The 21,717-nt window shown below is 38.7% G+C and overlaps 1 protein-coding gene across 4 annotated transcripts in view; it reads left to right on the top strand.

The window, feature by feature from the left end:
* The window catches only part of Helz (helicase with zinc finger), a 147,158-nt gene that overhangs the window by 40,672 nt on the left and 84,769 nt on the right, over nt 1–21,717 (top strand). For all 4 annotated transcript variants that reach the window (XM_042702566.1, XM_042702567.1, XM_042702568.1 and 1 more), the window contains 6 exons: nt 10,760–10,884; nt 12,828–12,884; nt 17,166–17,217; nt 18,485–18,560; nt 20,754–20,952; nt 21,607–21,714. In XM_042702566.1, the coding sequence (XP_042558500.1) occupies nt 10,760–10,884; nt 12,828–12,884; nt 17,166–17,217; nt 18,485–18,560; nt 20,754–20,952; nt 21,607–21,714 (617 nt within the window). The remainder of the gene's footprint in view (nt 1–10,759; nt 10,885–12,827; nt 12,885–17,165; nt 17,218–18,484; nt 18,561–20,753; nt 20,953–21,606; nt 21,715–21,717) is intronic.

Genomic DNA, 21,717 nt, shown 5'->3' with positions numbered 1-21,717 from the left:
TTTTTTTTCTTTTCTTTTTTGGTGCTGGTCCTGGGGCTTGAACTCAGTGTCTAGGCTTTGTCCTGAGCTTTTATTAAAAGCTAGTGCTCTACCACTTGAGCTATAGCATCATTTCCAGCTTTTTCTGAGTAGTTTGTTGGAGATAAGAATCTCATGACTTTTCCTGCCTATGCTGGCTTCAAACTGTAATTCTTAGATCTCAGCCTCTTGAGTACCTAGGATTATAGGCATGAGCCACCAGTGCCCAGCTTTGACTTTGCCTTTCTAAGGAATTTCACTATTTGAGTTCTTTCTTGAATCTACCATATTTCAGGTAATTCATTTGTATATACCTGCATACTTGTAAGTTTATTAGTTAATTCTAGCCTCCACATATAAGGGAAAAACATGCATCCTTTGTCTCTCTGGGCCTGACTCACTTCACTTAATACAGTTTTTTTTCTATGTCTTTTTATTTCTTTACAAATGATTCAATATAATACCCTATTTTCTTTATTTGTCCATTGAGGAGCATCTGGACTGGTTCTATACTTGGCTATGGTGAATAGTGCTGCAGTGAACATGGTTGTGCTGGTGGCTTTACTGTCTCCTGGTTTGTCATCTTGTGGATAAATGCCCAGTAGTGGAATTGCTGGGTCATGGTAGTTCTATGTTTAATTTTTTGAGGGCACTCCATACTGCTTTCCAGAAAGAACAAGTTTACATTCCCACCACATCCTTGCTGCATCTGTTATCATTTATTTTCTTGATAATGGCCATTCTGACTGGGGGAGGTGGAATCTCAGTGTTGTTTTCGTTTGCATTTCCTTTATGACCAGAGAGGTCAAGCATTTCTTCATGTGTCTATTGGCCATTTTTAGTCTTCTGAGAGACTCTTATATATCTCATTAGCCTATTTATTAATCAGTTGTTTGTTTTTTGAGGGTTTAATTTTTTAAGTTCTTTGTAGACCATTGACTGTTGTGTAGCTGGCATAAATCACCCATTCTGTAGGCTGTCTAGTTTGTTGGCTATATCCTTTGCTAGGCGGAAACTTTAGTTTGATGCAGTTCCAATTATGAAGCCTTTCTTTGATTTGCTGTGCTTTTGGATCTTTTATTTAGAAAGTTCCTTCCTGGGCTGGGAAGTTGGCTCAGTGGTAGAGCACTTGCCTTGCTTGCATGAGGCCCTGGGTTCGATTCCTCAGCACCACATAAGCAAAAAGAAGGAAGTGGCGCTGTGGCTCAAGTGGTAGAGCGCTAGCCTTGAGCTGAACCAGCTGAGGGACAGCGCCCAGGCCCAGAATTCAGGCCCCACGACCAGACCGCCCCCCCCCCCCCCCCCCCGCAAAAAAAAAAAAGGAAGTTCCTTCCTGTGTCAGTGTCCTACTATTTTTCTACTCCTTCCTGTAATAGTTTTATGGTTTCAGGTCTCACTTTGAGGTCATTGATCCATTTTAGATTGATTCTGGCCTAAGGTAATAGGTAAGGGCCTACTTTCAGTTTTCTGTATGTGGATATCCAGTTTTTCCAGCACTATTTCTTCCAGTGTATGCTTTTATTTTATTTTATTTTATTTTTTTGTTGTTTTTTTTTGGGTCCGGTCGTGGGGCCTGAACTCTGGGCCTGGGCACTGTCCCTCAGATCTTCAGCTCAAGGCCAGCGCTCTACCACTTGAGCCACAGCGCCACTTCCGGCTTTTTTCTTTTTGCTTATGTGGTGCTGAGGAATCGAACCCAGGGCCTCTTGCATGCAAGGCAAGCACTCTACCACTGAGCCACCTTCCCAGCCCCCGTTGTTTATTTTATTGGGTATTAGATGGCTATAGATCTGGTCCATTGATCTTCAGACCTGGTTTTGTTCCAGTGCCAAGCTGTTTTTAATTACTATAGCTCTGTAGTAGAGTTTGAAGTTTGGTATTGTTATACTCCATCACTAACTTGTTCTTCTGAGGATTGCTTTTGTGACTTGGTGCTTTTATGGTTCTATATGAAATTTTGGATAGTTTTTCCTATCTTGTTGGGATTTTAATGGGTATTGCATTGAATTTGTAGATCCCTTTGGGCATGAATACCATTTTAACAATATTAATTTTGCCAGTCTAGGACCATGGAAGGTCTTTAAATTTTCTTATGTCTTTGATTTCCTTCTATAAGTTTTTAGTTTTCATTGTAGAGGTCCTTCACATTGTTGGTTAATTTCTAGGCATTTGCTTTTTTTTTGAGACTATTGCTTTCTGATTTCAATCTTGATTTTTTCATTGTTGGCATACAAGAAAGCTACTGGTTTTTTTGGTCAGTCATGGGGCCTGAACTCTTGGCCTGGGTGTTGTCCCTCAGCTATTCAGCTCAAGGCTAGCGCTCTACACTTGAGCCATAGTGCCACTTCCAGCTTTTTCTGTTTATGTGGTGCTGAGGAATCGAATCTAGGGCCTCATGCATGCAAGGCAAGCACTTTACCACTGAGCCATCTTCCCAGCCCCAGTTTTTTTTTTTTTTTAAATGGGTTGATTTTTATACCCTACTATGTTACTAAAGTTTCATATCAGCTCTAGTAACTTGGAAGATGAGTCTAGTGTCCTTTAAATATAGAATCATATCATCGGCATATAGGGCATTGTACAAAGAGATTACAATTCCACAAGTCAGGTAATGAATACAGTGCTTCTTGGACAATGTTTCTTGAACAATAAATTGCTCAATTCTTTTTTTTTTTTTTTTGGGTCCGGTCATGGGGCCTGAACTTGGGGCCTGGGCGCTGTCCCTCAGCTCTTCAGCTCAAAGCTAGCACTCTACCACTTGAGCCACAGCGCCACTTCCGGCTTTTTTCATTTTGCTTATGTGGTGCTGAGGAATCAAACCCAGGGCCTCAGGCATGCAAGGCAAGTGCTCTACTACTGAGCCGCCTTCCCAGCCCAAAATTGCTCAATTCTTGAGCCATATCTTTAGCCCTTGACTAAATGGTTAATTTCTTCATAATGTTTATTAACTGTTTTAATTATATGTCTGTGAAGAGCACTAGCCTTGAGCTGAAGTGCGCAGGGACAGCTCTCAGGCCCAGAGTTCAAGCCCCACGACCGACCAAAAAAAAAAAAAAAGATATCTGTGATACCGTTAAGCTGTCAGCCTAGCAAGTATGAGTCACCAGTTCAAACCTCAGTACCAGCAAAAAAACTAAACTCATAAATGTGTGTGTGTGTATAGGTGTAGATACCTGTACATACACATATATCATGTATACACATATACACATCTCTATACCCCTTACAAGTGTATATGTGTGGCTCTGTGTTATGAATAAGTTTATTGTCAGAAATAAACAGCTGATATTTAGAAAGGGAATTTTTTTTTTTTGGTCCGGTCATGGGGCCTGAACTCGGGGCCTGGGCACTGTCCCTCAGCTCTTCAGCTCAAGGCTAGCGCTCTACCACTTGAGCCACAGCACCACTTCCAGCTTTTTTCTTTTTGCTTATGTGGTGCTGAGGAATCGAACCCAGGGCCTCAGGCATGCAAGGCAAGCACCCTACCACTGAACCACCTTCCCAGTCCTAGAAAGGGAATTTATGCTCATTTTAATTCAGTTCCTGACTGTTGGTTCACTATCTAGATAGTGAATGATTTCACTTCATTAATAAATAAGGATTTCATTTTTGTGGTAATTAAGAAATACCTTAAAATAATTTAGGTGTTGTACAAAGAGGCTACCATTTCATAAGCCAGTTAAGATTGTTTTTTTTTCAATATCACCCCTTTCTTTGCTTTTTCCTAGTTTCCCCTCATTCCTGCTCACAAGTTACAAGTTACATGCCTGGGTCACAAAGAAGTTCTGTGACTTTTTTTTTGGTCAGTCATGGGGCTTAAATTCTGGGCCTGGGTGTTGTCCCTCAGCTCTTCAGCTCAAGGCTAGAGGTCTACCACTTGAGCCACAGTGCCACTTCCAGTTTTGAGTGGTTTATTGGAGATAGGAGTGTCTCAGAGGACTTTGCTGTTCTGGTGCGATCCTCAGATCTCAGCGCCTGAGTAGCTAGGAAGTGTGAGCCACTGGCGCCCCGTTCTGTTTAATTTTTTGAGGAACTTTCAAACCACCTTCCAGAGTAGTTGTACTATTTTAAAAAATACTTTTTGAAGTTTTTTTGTTTGTTTTTTGGCCAGTTGTAGGGCTTGAACTCTGGGACTGGGTGTGGTCTCTGAGCTCTTTTGCTCAAGGCTGGCCCTTTACTACTTTGAGCCTCAGTGCCATTTCTGGTTTTCTGGTGTTTAGTTGGAGAGAAGAGTCTCATGGACTTTCCTGCCTGGGCTGGCTTTGAACTGCAGTCTTCAGATCTTAGCCTTCTGTGTAGCTAGGATTAGAGGTGTGAGCTACCAGTACCTGACTTCTTTTGAGTATGTTTGGAAAAATTTTTTTTTTCCTTTTATTGTTGTTGGTCATGGGCCTGAACTCGGCCTGGGCACTGTCCCTCAGCTCTTCAGCTCAAGGCTAGTGCTCTACCACTTGAGCCACAGCACCACTTATGGCTTTTTCTGCTTATGTGGTACTGAGGAATTGAACCCAGGGCTTCATGCATGCAAGACAAGCACTCTACCACTGAGCCACCTTCCCAGCTCCTGGAAAATTGTTTTTAGCTATTCACTAGCAAGCTGGAAATAATTAAGGATTTGATTTAAAAAGGTCACATTATGAAAAAAATAGTTGAGAATAGTACTCAGTATTTATTGTATCTAAATTTAGGATTACCTTTCTCACTGCAGATAATTCTTTACAGGCAAGGGGAATTGCATTTTAATTGTTAATTCTTTCCTTGTAAATCTCCAAAGACTATTAAACTCTAACCATGACTAATTTTGTTTAAACAATTAAATAATGTTCCTTTAATATTATGTAGTTTCTGTTTAAAGCATTGCAAGTAAAATCTGTTTCAAGTGTTAGAAATGTTCCCAAATTAAGAATGAAAGGGGTAAGTACTGGAATGAATAGTGCAGCTGAGATGTAAGAGTGCCCACTTCTCCCCCGCCCCCCCAGCCTCCCCATTCCCCCTTGACACAAAGGACCAGTTCAGTATGTGTGCTCCTAGCAGCTTAACAGATAGTTGGTAGGAAGAGACTTTATCTGAAAGGAATTTTAGCTTTTTCACAGCTGCTCACGATTAGATAATGTTTTTAATGTAACTTCTTTTTGCAAGTTTATTACATCTGTGACAAGTTCAATAATTCACTATTTCTTTAAACTTTTTCAAGATACTAAAGATAATAAGGACCTAGATTGGCAGTTTTGTAATTTAATTTAGTTACATGATACAATAGCAGGAGTTTTTCTTTCTTAGCATACATTAGCTATGCTAGGGGGGATTTCTCTATAACATTTCCACATAAGTATACAGTGTATTCCAATCAGTCCTCCCCCATCCCTTTCCCTGACCTCTCCTTCCCCTTCTTAATACAATTTCAACAAGGTTTCATTGTTCTACTTTCATTGGTTTCTTTTCTTTTTTTTTTTGATTGAGTCCTTCCTTCCTTCCTTCCTTCCTTCCTTCCTTCCTTCCTTCCTTCCTTCCTTCCTTCCTTCCTTCCTTCCTTCCTTCCTTCCTTCCTTCCTTCCTTCCTTCCTCCCTCCCTCCCTCCCTCCCTCCCTCCCTTCTTCCTTCCTTCCTTCTTCCTTGGGTTGATTGTGGGGCTTGAACTCTGGGCCCGGGCGTTGCCCCTCAGCTCTTCAGCTCAAGTCCAGTATGCTCTACCACTTGAGCCACAGTGCCACTTCCAGTTTTCTGGTCGTTTATTGGAGATAAGAGTCTCATGGACTTTCCCATGAGCCACCAGCTCAATAGAAACATTTTTAAAAAAACTTAATGAAAGCTGGGCTGTGGCTCATGCCTGTAATTCTAGCTACTCAGGAGGCTGAGATCTGAGGATTGTGGTTCAAAGCCAGTCCAGGTGGGAAAGTCCATGAGACTTTTTATTTTTGGGTCAGTCCTGCGGTTTGAACTCTGGGCCTAGGTGCTGTCCCTCAGCTCTTCAGCTCAAGGCTAGCGCTCTACCACTTGAACCACAGCGCCACTTCCTCCATGAGACTCTTATTTCCAATAAACCACTAGAAAACGAAGTGGCGCTGTGGCTCAAGTAGTAGAGCACTAGCCTTGAGCTGAAGAGCTGCGGGACAGCACCTAGGCCCAGAGTTCAAGCCCCACAACTGACCCCCCCTCCAAAAAAAAAAAAGCTTTCATTGAATATTTTATATAGTTGGAGTATATATCAAAATCATTTACCTGTCTTTGTTTTTGATTTACTACTTTTACTACTTTGATTTACTATTTTACTTCAAATGTATGCATAGTGGTATGGTGGCATCATAGGTCAGGTCTTTGTTTAATCTTTTTTTGGGGGGAAGGGCTCTGGTTGTGGGGCCTGAACCCTGGGCCTGGGCACTGTCCTTCAGCTCTTCAGCTCAAGACTAGCACTCTACCACTTGGGCCACAGTGCCACTTCCGGCTTTTTTCTTTTTGCTTATGTGGTGCTGAGGAATCGAACCCAGGGCCTCAGGCATGCAAGGCAAGCGCTCTACCACTGAGCCACCTTCCCAGCCCTGTGTTTAGTCTTTTAAGGACCTCCATACTGATTCCCATAGTAATTGCACTATTTTACTTTCCCACCAGCAGTATATGAAGGTTCCTTTTCTTCTACATTCTTGCTAACATTTATTATTTATGATAATTCCTGTTTTGACTGGAGTGAAATGAAATTTTACTGTGTTTTGCTTTACATTTCCTTTATGACTAAGGATGTTGAATATCTCTTCTTGTGTCTGTTAACCATTTGCATTTCTTGAGAATTCTCTGTCTTCAGATGATCATTTGGATGACTGGTTCTTTGCTATTTAGTTTCTTTAGTTCTTTATTTTCGATATTAATTCTTCTATCTGTAGAACAGATGGTGAAGATTTAGCAGAACTTTTACCCCCCGGTCCTGGGGCTTGAACTCAGGGCCTGGGTGCTGTCCCTGAGCTTCTTTTGCTTAAGGATAACACTCTTCCACTTGAGACACAGCACCACTTCTGGCTTTTCCTGAGTAGTTAATTGGGTATGAGAGTGTCACAGATTTTTTCTGCCTGGGCTGGCTTCAAACTGTGATCCTCAGATCTGTACTTCCTGAGTAGCTAGGATTACAGGTATGAGCCATCAGTGCCCTGCCAGAAGAACTTTTTACCTAAAAGTATTGAATTTCTCTTTGCTATAGTTTTTTATATAAGGTCACTCAAGATGTAAAAATAATTGCATCTAAAGCAACCACTTGAGAGAAAGTATGCAGGTACTGCTGCTTGCCTAAAAAAAAAAAAGATGAAAAAAGAAGCAAAATTGTGATGTATACTGAGACATTCAAACACTCCAGTAATAGAAGAACCTTTGCCGAATAGGAGTCAGCAAATGCTTGTGCAAAACTAGAGGTGTATGGCATATATTGTCTTTAAGCATGACAGAATCAGTATGGAAATAATCAGTGGACTTCTTCATTCCTCTGAACATTTTTTTGCTTTTAACAACTAGTTTCTTAATATCTCAATTACTAAGAAAGGAAATAAAATAGTTCATTCCTAAAGAATTCTTAATTCTGCTTGAAAACTTTTAGAAAGGGAAAGTAACATGGAGGGAATGTTTACTGATCTAGATAGAAGACTGATGATGGATACTTCACATAATGCAAACAGTTAATCTTCATTCATTACAACCTCATAAAGTTACTGCTGTCACTTTTTGTGACAAGGGAGGAACAAACTTAGTAAATACAAGTAATTCACATCTCAGTAGGACTTCCTTGTAACTACAAAGCCTTGTATTTGCCTTTTCTTTCATCCCTAGAGAAACTTAGCCATGTTTCTTTTTTTTTTTGGTGGGTCGTGGGGCCTGAACTTGGCCTGGGTGCTGTCCCTAAGCTCTTCAGCTGTAGACTAGTGCTCTACCACTTGAGTCTCAGCCCTGCTTCCAGCTTTTTCTGCTTATGTGGTGCTGAGGAATCGAACCCAGGGCCTCATGCATGCAAGGCAAGCGCTCTACCACTGAGCCACCTTCCCAGTCCCCCATGTTTCTTTTTCTCTGATAGCCATACTGAAAGCCAGGGGGAGAAAATGACCTGCCTAAGATCATTTCAATAGCTTAGGAATAGTAAGATCTGAGGAAGAAAATGGAATTTTTTTGGAGCTGGTAGACATATTTAACATTTTATTGAAGTAACTGATTTACTGGAATAGTCTAGTAACACCTGATTGGAAGGGTGATCTATCTGTAACATGAATATAGGGAAACAGTAGATTGGCTCACACTTAACTGTCTGAAATAGAGATACTGTTTTTTTTTTTTTTTTTGGGAGGGGTGGGTCGTGAAGGCTGAACTCTGGGCCTGGGAGCTGACCCTCAGCTCTTCAGCTCAAGGCTAGCGCCCTACCACTTGAGCCACAGTGCCACTTCTGGCCTTTTCTGCTTATGTGGTGCTGTGGAATCGAACCCAATGCCTCATGTATGTGAGGCAAGCACTCTACTACTGAGCCAACTTCTCAGCCCAAATAGAGATACTTCTAACTATCACTTTAACTTTCTGACTCAAAAAAGGTTATCCATGCTGGCATCAAACTCATGGTCTTCCTGCTTTAGCTTCTGGGTTTGGAGATTTTTGTTGTTGTTGTTGTGTTGTTTTGTCAGTCCTGGGGCTTGAACTCAGGGCCTGGGTACTGTTTCTGAGTTTCTTTTGCTCAAGGCTGGCATTCTACCACTTGAGCCACAGCACCACTTCTAGCCTTTTCTGTTTATGTGGTACTGAGCAATCGAACCTAGGGCTTCATGCATGCTAGGCAAGCACTCTACCACTAAGCCACATTCACAGCCCCCTGGGCTGGTTTTTGTAAGGTATATTAAGAACTGCAGTCCTCAGATATCAGCCTCCTGAGTAGCTAAGACTACAATCGTGAGTCACCGGTGCTCAGCCATAATGTTATTTTTGAAAGTTAAAAATTGGAATCCTGGCTGGGAAAGAGGCTTCGTGGTTGAGTGCTTGCCTAGCATGCATTAAGCCCTTGGTTCGATTCCTCAGTATCACATAAACAGAAAAAAAGCTGGAACTGGCACTGTTGATCAAGTGGTAGAGTGCTAGCCTTGAGCAAAAGAAGCTCAGGGACAGTGCCCAGGCCCCACAACCGGGGGTGGGGGGGGGAAGGAGGGGGGTGGGTAACTGGAATCATTCTGGGCTAAGGGAATAGTTAAATTGATATACCTACTTGATAGAGCATTAATAATATGATAAATGTAAGCACTAATAACAAGGAAAATAACTGAATTTGCTGAGAAAAAGTAATATAAAACCTATAATTTATGTCAGTTATAATCATTAAAAATTGTGCAAATATGGATACACATTGCAGAAGAGCATAAATAATAACTGACAGCTGTTTAGTCAAGCATGAGATTTTGGTGAACTTTTAGGTAGGATTTTATTTAATAAAATAGTAATTGTATGATTAGACACTTGTGTGATTAAATACAACAATGGGAAGACATATTCATTTTAAACCAAATAAATGTATCATGAATGAATGGATCTTTATAGGTAGCATGGTATTATACTTAAAAGGAACATTTCTTTGGAAATGATTTGAAATAACGGTCAACTTCCAAAATATTTTCTTTCAGTGAAGGATTTTCTTGCAACGAAGGCTAATGTATGTATAAACTAAAATGAGATCTTGGGCTGGATTCAATAGAATCTTGGCTCCTTTTCCTAAAGAGAAGGATATTCATTGCCATACTAATTGCTGTGAGAAATAATTTCAAATGACTTGGTATACAAAGGAGCACATTCTCTATATTGCTAGAAATAATACAGGTTTTCGTGATTATGTTACATGTACAAAAACTAGCAAATAATTTATAGAGTAGCACTTTTTATGGCTTTGACAATTAGATTCTTTTTTTTTTTTTTCTCTCTTGGTCGTGGGACTTGAACTCTGGGCCTGGGTGCTGTCTCTCAGCTCTTCATCTCAAGCCATAGCGCCACTTCTGGTTTTCTGGAGATAGGAGTCTCATGGACTTTGCTGCTTGGGCTGGTTTTGAACCATGATCCTCAGATCTCAGGCTCCTGAGTAACTAGGATTACAGGCATGAGCCATTGGCACCGGCTTGACAATTAAATTCTTAATTTGCTATTTTTAATAACAATTAATTTGTAATTGATTAAGAGTATAAAATAGTTAGATTTACTTTTTCTGTTACTCATTTTAAATGGCTTGAAAATCTACCTTGAGCTTTGAAAACCTTTGTTTAGGTAAAACAAAATTATTCACTGGAGAATGTGTTTTTTGTTTTGTTTGTTTTTTGGGGGGGGGCATAGGCTCTTTTAGTGTTGTTCATGCTGGTCTGGAACTTTTGTAGACTCAGGTTATCTTCTTAACCTCTTAAATGACTACGATGACAGGGGCCGGTTGTGGTGCTTGAATTCAGGGTCTAAGCACCGTCACTGAACTTTGTGCTCAAGGCTAGTGTTATACCACTTGAGTCACAGCTCTGATTCCAGAGTTTTGGTAGTTTATTAGAGATAGAGAGTATCACAGATATTTCTGTTTGGGCTGGCTTCAAGGCATGATCCTCAGATGTCAGCTTCCTGATTAGCTAGTATTGCAGGTGTGAGCCACCAGTGCCTGACCTGAAGTTACTCTCTTTGCATATAAAAAGCCATGCTTGTGGTAATATTATCAAGATGCGTGTGATTGAAAGCTATATGGTTAATTATACCTGTTTTTTCATGGTAGTGCTGGGAGAAGGACTGGCCAAGGGAGAGAGTGCCTTCCGGGCCGTGCTGTGCTGCATGCAGCTGAAAGGGAAGCTCCAGCCGGTTTCCTCCATCCTTGCCAAATCACTGACGGGAGAATCATTGGTATGTTAGTGAGCTTGGGGTTGAATGTCTGAAAGCAGATTCACAATTGACATTCATATTGCGGAAAAAAATAGTGTATATTTTCCCTTTCTTATCAGAAATCAAAGGTGAAAATCTTGTGCTCATTTGTTTTGAATAAACTGATATTTAATTATTGGGTTTGTATAGTTTGTCTTAAGGTATATAAAAATTGCAGGTACTTTTAATTAACTTGAAAGTGTAAGATACCTAAGTGATTTTTTTCTAAAGGCTTAATGTAATAGTGCTTGAAAATATTTGTTTTTTTAAAATTAATTAATTTATTTAAAGACTTCTAAGACATATAACCTCCTTATAGGTTCTTGTGGCTTTCTTTTGTTGTTGTTTTGTTTCTTGAGACAGAGTCCCAATTGTATAGCCCAGGCTAGCTTCCTGCCTAGCCTCCCCAGTGCTGGAATAGAAAGCATAGTAAAGCACCATCATGCCTCGCTAGGTTCTTGGGATTAACTATTTATTTTACAAAATATCCTGCTGAAACTAATACTTCTCTTTCTGAATATAGTGTATGTATAGCTGAACATGTATGATGAATACTCTGTGGAAACTATCTAATCAGATTTGGACTTCGGAGTAAATTTTCTAATTGCATTGTTTTGTTTGTTTGCTTTTGTAGGGAAAATTGAAAGAATATATTTTGGACTTTAGAGATAATCTGTAGAAATTGGAAGAAAAGAGATTACATTTCAGAAATAACAATATAAAACAGAGAAAGCAGATGTGTTTTTAGTGCACAGTGTAAACCCTCTGTACCTTAGTGATTTCTGTGAATTGAGGTGGTTGGACTGTGAAAATCTAGAACTTAGTTGAATTGTTCACAGCACAGAAATATTTTGGTAAATATATAGAAATTAGGAAAATACTTAATATATTAGTAAGGGTAATGGCCTATCAGAGTATTAATTTGGTTGTTTCTAAGGAATTGTTGTTTAGTGCATTACTTTTTTTTTTTTTTTTTTTTCTGGTCCTGGGGCTTGAACTCTGGGCCTGGGCCCTGACCCTGAGGTTTTGCTCAAGGCTAGTGTTCTACCACTTGAGCCCACAGCGCCATTGCCAGCTTTTTCTGAGTAGCTTATTGGAGATGAGAGTCTCATAGACTTTCCTCCCCGGGCTAATTTCAAATCATCATCCTGAGTAGCTAGGATTACAGGTGTGAACCACTGGTGCCCCGCTGCATTGTTCTTTTAGTTTGGTAATGTATCTTGTTTTCACAGATTCACAAATATGAACATACCAAATTTATATAACTATTTAGTTCCATATAGATGGTAAAGAATATAGCTCTTCTTTAGATAACTTTATCTTTGAAGAGCTTTTTTATGTAAATTAAACATTTTTAGTTGTACCTCCTGACTTATTAAATTTAAAATAAAAAAGTTACTTGCTTTTAAATTTCAAAATTTTTGAACTTTGACTTTCAGAAAAGTGAGTATTTTCCTTCAATAACTTCATTAACCAGCTGTCTTGAAAGTAGACTGATGGTTTTTTGTGAATTTCTTGTGAGTCATTAATGGCTTGAGTTGGCCATTTTACACTTACAAGCATGTAAGTTCTAGAAAAAAAAAGGGTAAAAAAGTTAGGTTTTTTTTCCCCCCTTAACAACTATGTTCTTCAGTGATACCTGTTGTGATACTTATTGAATTAATTTTAAATTCTAAAGTAAATACAGTGTTTTTACTTAGCCAAAAAAAGCACACTGAATGGTTTTGCTTGTTAATCTTTTTTCCTTTCCTCATGGATGTCTAGCTTTGTTACCAGAATTGTTGCTAGTAGGGGTGAAGGAGGGAGGGGAGGAGGCCTTACATTTTAATGATAAACTTCACTAACAGTTAAGGAATTGAGCTAAGGAATTGCCACAATAAAGAATATACTGATTGATTGGTTTTTCTATTTTTTTTTCCTTGCAGAATGGGATGGTAACAAAAGATTTGACAAGACTAAAAACACTTCTCACAGAAACAGAGGTATGTATCTCAGGGATCTCTTTAAAGACTCTTAAGTTAGTCTGGCTGTTGAGCACTGTATATGAAAATTTGGAAAGTCACTGTGGCATCATTGCAAAGTGACAAAGGGGGATGTGTGACTGTCTGATTTCCTTGTAACCCAGTTTGGTCCCATGTCAGAACGTAGCCTTTTCTAGTTTGGGGCAGCCCAAGTGGTAGTGCAATTGCTGAGCATACTCAAGGTTCAGTCCCTAGTACCACCAACCAAACCAAACCATACCAAACAAAACACATTACTTCTGTCCTTGTGTCCTCTGTACCCCAGCTTCCCAGGTTATGTTCCTAATTCCTATGTTCCCAAATCAGTTGTTTCTAGACCCAAAACTGAAAATGCAAACGATGTTTGAGAAACATTAGTTTTTAACTGTTTTTGGCAGTATAAAAATACTGTCATTAAGAATGTGGTTCTGTGGGGTACAGGTGGCTCATGCCTGTCATACTGGCTACTAAGGAGGTTGAGATCTAAGGATCATGGTTCAAAGTCAGCTCAGGCAGGAAAGTCCATGAACCTGTTATCTCCAGTTAACCATCAGAAAACCAGAGTGGAGTTAGGGCTCAAAGTGGTAGAAACATATCGTTGAGCAGAAAAGCTCAGTGATAGCTCTCAGGCCCTGAGTTCAACTCATATGAAAAAAGAGGTTCTGAAGAATACAAAACAAGATACTCTTTTTAAGCAATGAGAAGTCTTTGGGTTATTGATTACTTTTAGGGGATACATTTAGAACATGCAAATGAGGTATCAAGGTAAATGGTTGATAAAAATGTGAAGGACTTGGAGGGTTCATGGGAGGTAAGGGGCAACAGTAGCATGTAACAGGCATGTACCTTTCTGACTCACTTTTATCCTTCATTTAAGCACAGATTTTTATTTAGATGATTTTATTTTTAAAGTATTTTTATTTAGCTATTATATCAGTTTCTATCACAAAGGAAGTCCATGTAAACAGATTGATTTGGCATATTTTCAAGGATCAAGCCTTTACTAATGTTTGGTGCTGGGGATCCAGCATTGAAGGTTCTTCATATCTAGGAGGTTATAATCTTGGGGAGGAGATAAATTATTTAAACAAGCTTAGATGCAATTCATATTCTAGAAATGAATAAGCTTTTCTGTTAGAAAATCATGGGTTCTGGTGGCCAGTGATGAAGATAGTCCAAAAGCTGAGGTTGAGAAAGTGCTGGTTTAATAGAGAGTGAAATAGGGGGTGATCCAGATGGGAGGGTATATGCAGACACCTGAGCACCAACATGTAATCTCCAGTGGATCGTTTTCCTATTCCAATCTAGAGACATATCCCAGCTCATAACACTGGTCAGCAAATAATACTGTTAAAAATTATATAATGTTTAAATAGAATGTCTTTGTCTTTGTGAATCAACCAAGCATTACTAAGCAATTATTAACTTCAAAGACATTTCATTTCTTGTGGTCTTTTAAATAAATGTTTGAGTCTTCCAGAACATAAAATAACCTTTTAGTTTGTCAAGATTTTTGGCTTTGCCTTTTTATTTCCTTAACTGAATTATCAGCTTTCTATCTGATAACATGCAAGTATGTAAAAATTCTTATTTTTGATGTTTGTAATTGTCTTATATGTAAGGATACAAATCTCATTTGATAGTTTCTGATTATTCAGTGAGAAGTAGTAACTGTTCTTGTTTCCTCCTCCCCTCCCCCTCCAAATTAAGGATTGAACCCTGGGCCTCATACACTTGAGGCAACTACTGAGCCTGAAATCTCCAGCCCTGAAATTGTACTTGTAATTTTTTCCCATTTAAACAGTAATGTTCTTTAGTAACAAACAATACATTTTAAAAATAGCACCAATGTATAATTTAAAGATTGGGCTGAGTTGGTATTTAACTTGTAAATGCTAGTGAATGTGAATAAAGACTTAGAACTAAAGGCTGATTCATAAAAGCAAAAATAGTAAGAGTGTGTGTGTGTGTGTGTGTGTGTGTGTGTGTGTCCGTCCGTCCGTGTCCGTCCGTGTCCTTGTCCTTGTCCTTGTCCTTGTCCTTGTCCTTGTCCTTGAACTCAGGGCCTGGGTACTGACCCTGACCTTTTCCTTTTTTCTCTGCTCAAGGCTAGTGTTCTACCACGTGAGCCACAACTCTACTTCTAGCTTTTTGATGGTTAATTGGAGATAAGAATCTTATTGGCTTTCTTGCTCAGACTGGCTTCAAACTCCTGAGTAGCTAGGATAACAGGCATGAGCCACTGGTATATGGCTTGAAACGATCTATTAATGAATCTTTTTAATAAAACAGAAGGCATGTAATGGTATTACTTCTGACTTACTTGTTAGTTGATTCAATCTCTTATAAAAGTGTAAGTAGCCCGGTGCCCAGTGGCTCATGCCTGTAATCCTAGCTACTCAGGAGGTTGAGATCTAAGGATCGCAGTTCAAAGCCAGCCCAGGCAGGAAAGTCTGTGAAACTCTTATCTCCAATAAAAACCACCAGAAAACTGGAAGTGGCTCTGTAGCTCAAGTGGTAGAGTGCTAGCCTTGAACTGAAGAGCTGAGGGACATGAGGCCCAGAGTTCAAGCCCCATGACAACAAAAAAAAGACAAAAAAAAAGTATAAGTTATCTTTTAAGAACTTTGTAGCAAGTAGCTTGATGGTGATACTTGCCTGTAGAAACAGGATTATAGTGACTCAGTTGCAATTGGACCTAGAAAGTCCCACTTACTCCAAGTTGGATAGATACACCTATGACATTTATAACATGCCTTTATGATATTCTTTCTATGATACATGAGGTTCCAGATTTCATCATGGGACACCGTTCCTCCTGATTAAGTTTAACATTTGCTGGCATCTGTGCTGTGTAAGGCTCTGGGAGTTGAGGTACCTAGAAAGCATCTCATTCATAGATATATGTAGCTGATACATAGGGCAGCCTATGGTCAGTGCAGTAATAGAAACACAAGAATGGAGAGAGAGGAATACTGCAAGCAAACCATGGGGGAGCACTGTTAAAAGAAGGAGAGAGGTGGGCAAAGACCCAGAAGAGACTTGGTATAGATCAGTCCAGCACAGTGGTAGTGCACAGTATGAGACAGATATGAGAGACAGTCTGGACCATCTTGAGCAAATGGACAGGATAGAAGAGCTCACAATGACCTTTACAATTAGCCTGTTTCTCTTTGGGGAAGAAGAATCCATTAACATGAGGTAAAGAGCAACAGAGGAGGTTTAGGATTGGGGAAAAGCTGATGAATTTTGTTATAACGTTTAAAATACTTCAGTGCCCATTGTCCACCCATCCATGTACTTATCTGCTGTTTTCTGACTTATGGATTATGTGCCCTATTCCCTGGAAATGTGGAGAATACAGAATATCCATCCCATTGCATATCATTGACACAAATCTCTACATAGCTGCAGTGATCTAGCATGTAAACTGCTGCATGATTGTAAGAAAAAGCTCTGTGCTTGGGTATTTTTCTAAGGAAGTTGGAACAAGTGGATCTTTAGCCTTGTATTCCATTGTGGAAGAAAGGTTCATCTGAGATTGAGAGGGACTTGATATAGAGTGTGCCTAGGTCCTGAGATAGTAGTGCATCATTAGTTGCAGGAGAAAATGCAGCTCTTCCCTTGGTCTAAGCTTCTCTAGGTGCTGGGAAGTAGAGTGAATGATAGAAGGGGCAACCTGATAGGGTTCAGCACTTTTGCTATCAGGTTGCTTTTGGTATAGAAGAAGGATCTCTATCATTTTCCTTAGAAAAGACCTGACAAGTTATACTTCTCCATATTAAAGTTTAACAGAACAGAAAGCAAAAATATCACTTGCAACATAATATTATAAATAAAAATTTCTAAGTATTCAGACTGTGTGTGTGTGTGTGTGTGTGTGTGTGTGTGTATGTATATATATATATATGTATGTATGTGTGTGTGTGTATGTGTATGTTGGTTTTGGTGCTGGTCCTAGGGCTTCTACTCAGGACCTGGGTGCTTTTTTGCTCAAGGCTATCATTCTACCATCGGAGCCACAGCTCTGCTTTTGAGTTTTTGGTGGTTAATTGGAGAGTAGAGTTTCACAGACTTCTGCCCTGGCTAGCTTTGAACTTCAACCCTCAGATGTCATCCTCCTGAGAATTTTAAGATTACAGGCACGAGTCACAGCACCTGACTATACTCTATATTTTTAATGTTCAAAATATTCAAATTTAGTTCACCATTGAATTGTTATTTCTTAATTGTCTTATGTGACTTTTATTTGAAAAATTGCAGACAGCAACTAGTAATGTCCTTTCTGGATATCACGTGGAAGAATTAGATGAGGGTAAGTAACAAATTTTGAGTCACTTCTGATAGCTGTGATGGTAGGCTTTGCTTTTTTATTGATTACTGGGAAGAAATTTACTGTATTATATAGTATATGCAGTAGGAAAGAACATGAATGTTTAATTTGAAGAAGTAAGTGTAGATAAGAGCAATTTTCTTCCTACTACATTTTCAAAGAATAATAGAGTAATGGAGGTAGGAGGCAACTCCGAGGTCAGTTAGGTTCATCTTTTGCCTCTGTGTAGGACGGAATCTAAGATGTTTCTTAGCAATCCAGAGGGAGGGCTTTCCCTCCTCCCTGTTGGAACTTTTGATCTGTGAAATGGTTTCTTCTTGCCCTATCATTTCTTCCTCTCTTGCCAGAGAAAAGGAAGACAGTCCAGCGTTCACTGAATGCTTGCCATGTGCCTGCCACATACTGCTTTCATGGCATGTGCTAACTTCTTAGAATCTTTCTCTATCTTATCAACAGGTGTCAAAATGGCTACTTATTAAAGTCTAGTGGTTTTCCAAAGTCACCCAGCTAAAAAGGGGTGAAGCACACCTTCAAACTTAACCCTCCCTCCCCCCACCCCTCAGGGTAAGATGGGATGATGACTTGTGAGGAAATAGAAAATGGTTGCTCAGCCTCTAAAGTTTTAACTATCTTAAAGTTTTCTATCTTAAGCTGTATTTTCTTTAGCTTATTTGGGACCTTAGCTAAATGAATCAAACCTCTTCGTACTCCAAGGTAAACAGTAGTTTTAAGTTCCTATGTCAGAAGTCAGTATTTGAACTTTATTTCCATTAAAGAAGAATGTATACAATCATATGTGAGATAAATCCTAAGAAACAAGGATGATAATGTGGAGCTTCATGCTCAATATGTAGCACTGGAATTTATAAGATTTCCTTTCAGGATGCAGACATTTTACCATTCCTGGAGGATCCTGACTATTCAGAATTCTTAGTGCTTAAGAAAATGACAAGCATGCCAACTTCTCTCTTTGAGTTCTAGGGAAGAGATGGCACTGGAAATAGGTCTACCAGTTGCCAGAGTAGAGGTGGGGCCACCAACTTGATGTAACTGCTGGGTAACTGCCTCTCCAGTGAATTCTACTTTTCACTAGTTGCTGGACTTAGTTGATTGGTAGAGGCAACGGTCTTGTGTCCTTTTTACATCATCTGGGATGATGTGTGTGGAGGGATATAGTATTCTTACACATTAAGTATCAGATTTAATAGGTAGCCTCAAATGATAAGACTATATCCTGATTACTCCCTAGGGTCTTGTAATGGTTGGCATTTCCGCCCACCACCTAGGGGAATCACAAGCAGCGAGGAATATACTTTGTGTAAAAGGTAATGTGAATTTTTGTTTTTAAACCAATTACATGTCTTTGTTGAAAGGGTAGATAATTTTCCTTCACTTTTTGGAAAAGTAGTCGTTCAAATTCAAAGGAGAAAAAATATAATCTATGGAGGAAGATTGATTGGGCAAAATGGTTTATCTCCCATTTGAAACAAAAACCATAAAAGCTCATTGCTACTAAGTAATAAAGGTTAAAACCAGGTCCACGAGACTTACTTTAATTATGAACAACAATGATATAAATGAAAGTCATTAAGATTTTGTTCAGAAGTTTTTACTAATACCAGTTGTATTTTTATGGCTACACTTGCTGGTATCTTATTTATGTGAAATTTGCCTAGGTATGGTGATTGAAGTTGAATTATATTAACTGAAATAGAGCATAAAATAGACATCCTAGTAGCTTTCCTGAATTATATCTTTCTCCAAGTATTCAAAATTACAAGTAAAGGGCTATGCTTTCAGAATTTACATAAGAAAAAAATAGGTAAATTACATTTAAAAAGGCAAACTAGTTCTTTCTAGAAGAACTAGTAACTAATGGGGTTTTAGATAGAAGTTCACTCTAGGTGTCTTTTTGATAATGATGGAAATTTGACATATGGTTTTGATATCAAGACAGTAGTGATTTTTGTAGTGTAATTAATGAAACTGAGTAGTAAATATTGGGAGTCCTAGTGGCGTGGTGTTAAAGGAGTGATAGAGCACTAGCATATAAAAGGAAATCTGAGATTTATTATCCAGATGAATGTAAGAGAACGTTACTTTTTTTTAGGGAAATAAAGCATAGACAAATTTTGTCATTTGTGAGCACATACTGCACTTGACATAAATACATGATTTAAATGTGTATTCTGAAGCATGTAAGAATTACTGATTCATAATCAATAACTATAAGTATGATTTTAAACTCCAATACTTTGTTACACCACCAGGAGAAACTAGATGCACGCAGCTTTTCAGTTTGGCACGCCATTGGATATGTATTGTGCTGGGGTTTGTGTTGTGTTTCTCACTACCCATGTTTTTCTAGTTGAAAATTGTCTATAACACACCATATCTCTTGTGTCTGTTTTATACTTTGCAGTTTGATTTTCATTTCTTCCCTTTTATCAGTTTTTCTGTCTCTATTAATTAAAAAAACTGGCTTTTTGTAATTTTGTAGCATATTTAAAACTTTAGTAAAATGAATGGCCAAGTCTGTTTTTGTTTCGATTATATTTTTGTCAGTTGAGTTTTCTTTTTGTTGAAAGCTAGTTGTATATTTTATGGGGTGTATTTTATATGTATATATAAATATACACATACACACATGTATATAATATATATACACACATACGTATACATACAAATTGTATAATGACCAAATCAGTATAATGAGCATATCTACCATCTATCTTAGAGGTGTGGATATTAAAAAATCTTAGGGAATTTTTGAAATATATGTTAGCTGTAATCTGTCCAGTGTTTCTGAGCCACAAACACAGAGAAATCATTGTCTCTATCCTTTGAAGCAAGCAGTTAGGTGTTTCTCTTGAAGAATTGAATATGACTGTTGAATATATTTGTGACTCTTTAATGTAGACATTTATTCTAAATATATTTAAAACAATATTCTCCAATATTTTAATGAAATGTAAATAGTATGTAGAAAAGAGTAAAAGCATTACATTTGAAGATGAAAAGTAGAGGTCTTGGAATGATCAGTAATAGTGTACTAAGTTTTTTTCAGTTTGGAATTCCTAGTTGTGGAACATTTTCTGAGGTCATATCATTTGGGAAGTAGGTCATGTCATGTGGGAGCAGCTCATCCACTTGGTTGTCAGTGTTGCTTTGAGAAACTTCTGCTCAGAAAAGTTGTCTAATAGGCCATATAACACAAAGTAAACAACTTTTCAAAGTCTTTTGGACAGAGAAGTTATGAATATGTTGTGCTTTAGGACCTTTTATTCCAAAGAAGGAAGTCGAAGAAATAGAGACGGACAGACAGAGATGTTTTGATTGTCATAAATATTGCCATGTTCTCTGAACCTCTTCCCCTCCTTTTGTATCTGACTATGTGATAAATACGGCCTTTCTTGTTATTGAGGAGGCTGAGGGCAAGTCCTGGACGTTTATCTTTAAATGGTGTAAATAAACACTTTCAAAGTATATGATAAAACAGTCTTTCCTATTCTACTTAGATTTTTAGAGCAAGGAATCTGTAGGTATGGTGCCCAGTGTACTTCAGCACATTCCCAGGAGGAACTAGCAGAATGGCAGAAAAGATATGCTTCCCGATTGATAAAACTGAAACAGCAGAATGAGAATAAACAACTCTCAGGCAGTTACATGGAAACTTTGATAGAAAAGTGGATGAATTCATTATCTCCTGAGAAAGTGGTGAGAAAAATACTTTTTTTCCTCTGAAACAATACATGTGTTTGAATCTTGACCTTTCATGTGCTAGTTTCAGTTTCTTTATCTAATATATAAAGAACTTTTTCTTAGTAAAATGGTGTATAAGCCGGGCGCCGGTGGCTCATGCCTGTAATCCTAGCTACTCAGGAGACTGAGATCTGAGGATCACAGTTCAAAGCCAGCCCGGGCAGGAAAGTCCGTGAAACTCTTATCTCCAATAAACCACCAGAAAACCCGAAGTGGCGCTGTGGCTCAAGTGGTAGAGTGCTAGTCTTGAGCTGAAGAGCTGAGGGACAGTGCTCAGGCCCAGAGTTCCAAGCCCCACGACTGACAAAAAAAAAATGGTGTACAGATGTTAGTAGCAAAAGTTAGACCTATTTATAAAGAGCAGAACTAAGCTGTTCACCATTTTGCAGTATTATATGTGTTACCTTTCAGGCAGTTTCTATTGCCTTTTTTTGGTTTCAGTTAATTTTCTTGTTTCTTATTTTAGCATCATTATGTTTTATTCTTATAAAAATGACTAGACAATATCTTGTTTGGTGAATAAATCAATATGGTTCCTGTTGATGTATATTTGCTAGCAGTTTTTGTTTTCCATGATAGGACTGATACTAATGATTTCTTTCTTTTCAGCTTAGTGAATGTATAGAAGGAGTAAAGGTAGAGCACAATCCTGACCTGTCCATTACTGTCAACACCAAAAAGTCTCGCCAGATATGGACCTTTGCTCTTACTTGTAAGGTA

The sequence above is a fragment of the Dipodomys spectabilis genome, unplaced genomic scaffold, assembly GCF_019054845.1.
Source record: "Dipodomys spectabilis isolate Male_0828 unplaced genomic scaffold, ASM1905484v1 ptg000329l, whole genome shotgun sequence".
NCBI lineage: Eukaryota > Metazoa > Chordata > Mammalia > Rodentia > Heteromyidae > Dipodomys > Dipodomys spectabilis.
The sequence above is the reverse complement of the archived record's forward strand: the minus strand, read 5'-3'. Positions and strand labels throughout refer to the sequence as shown.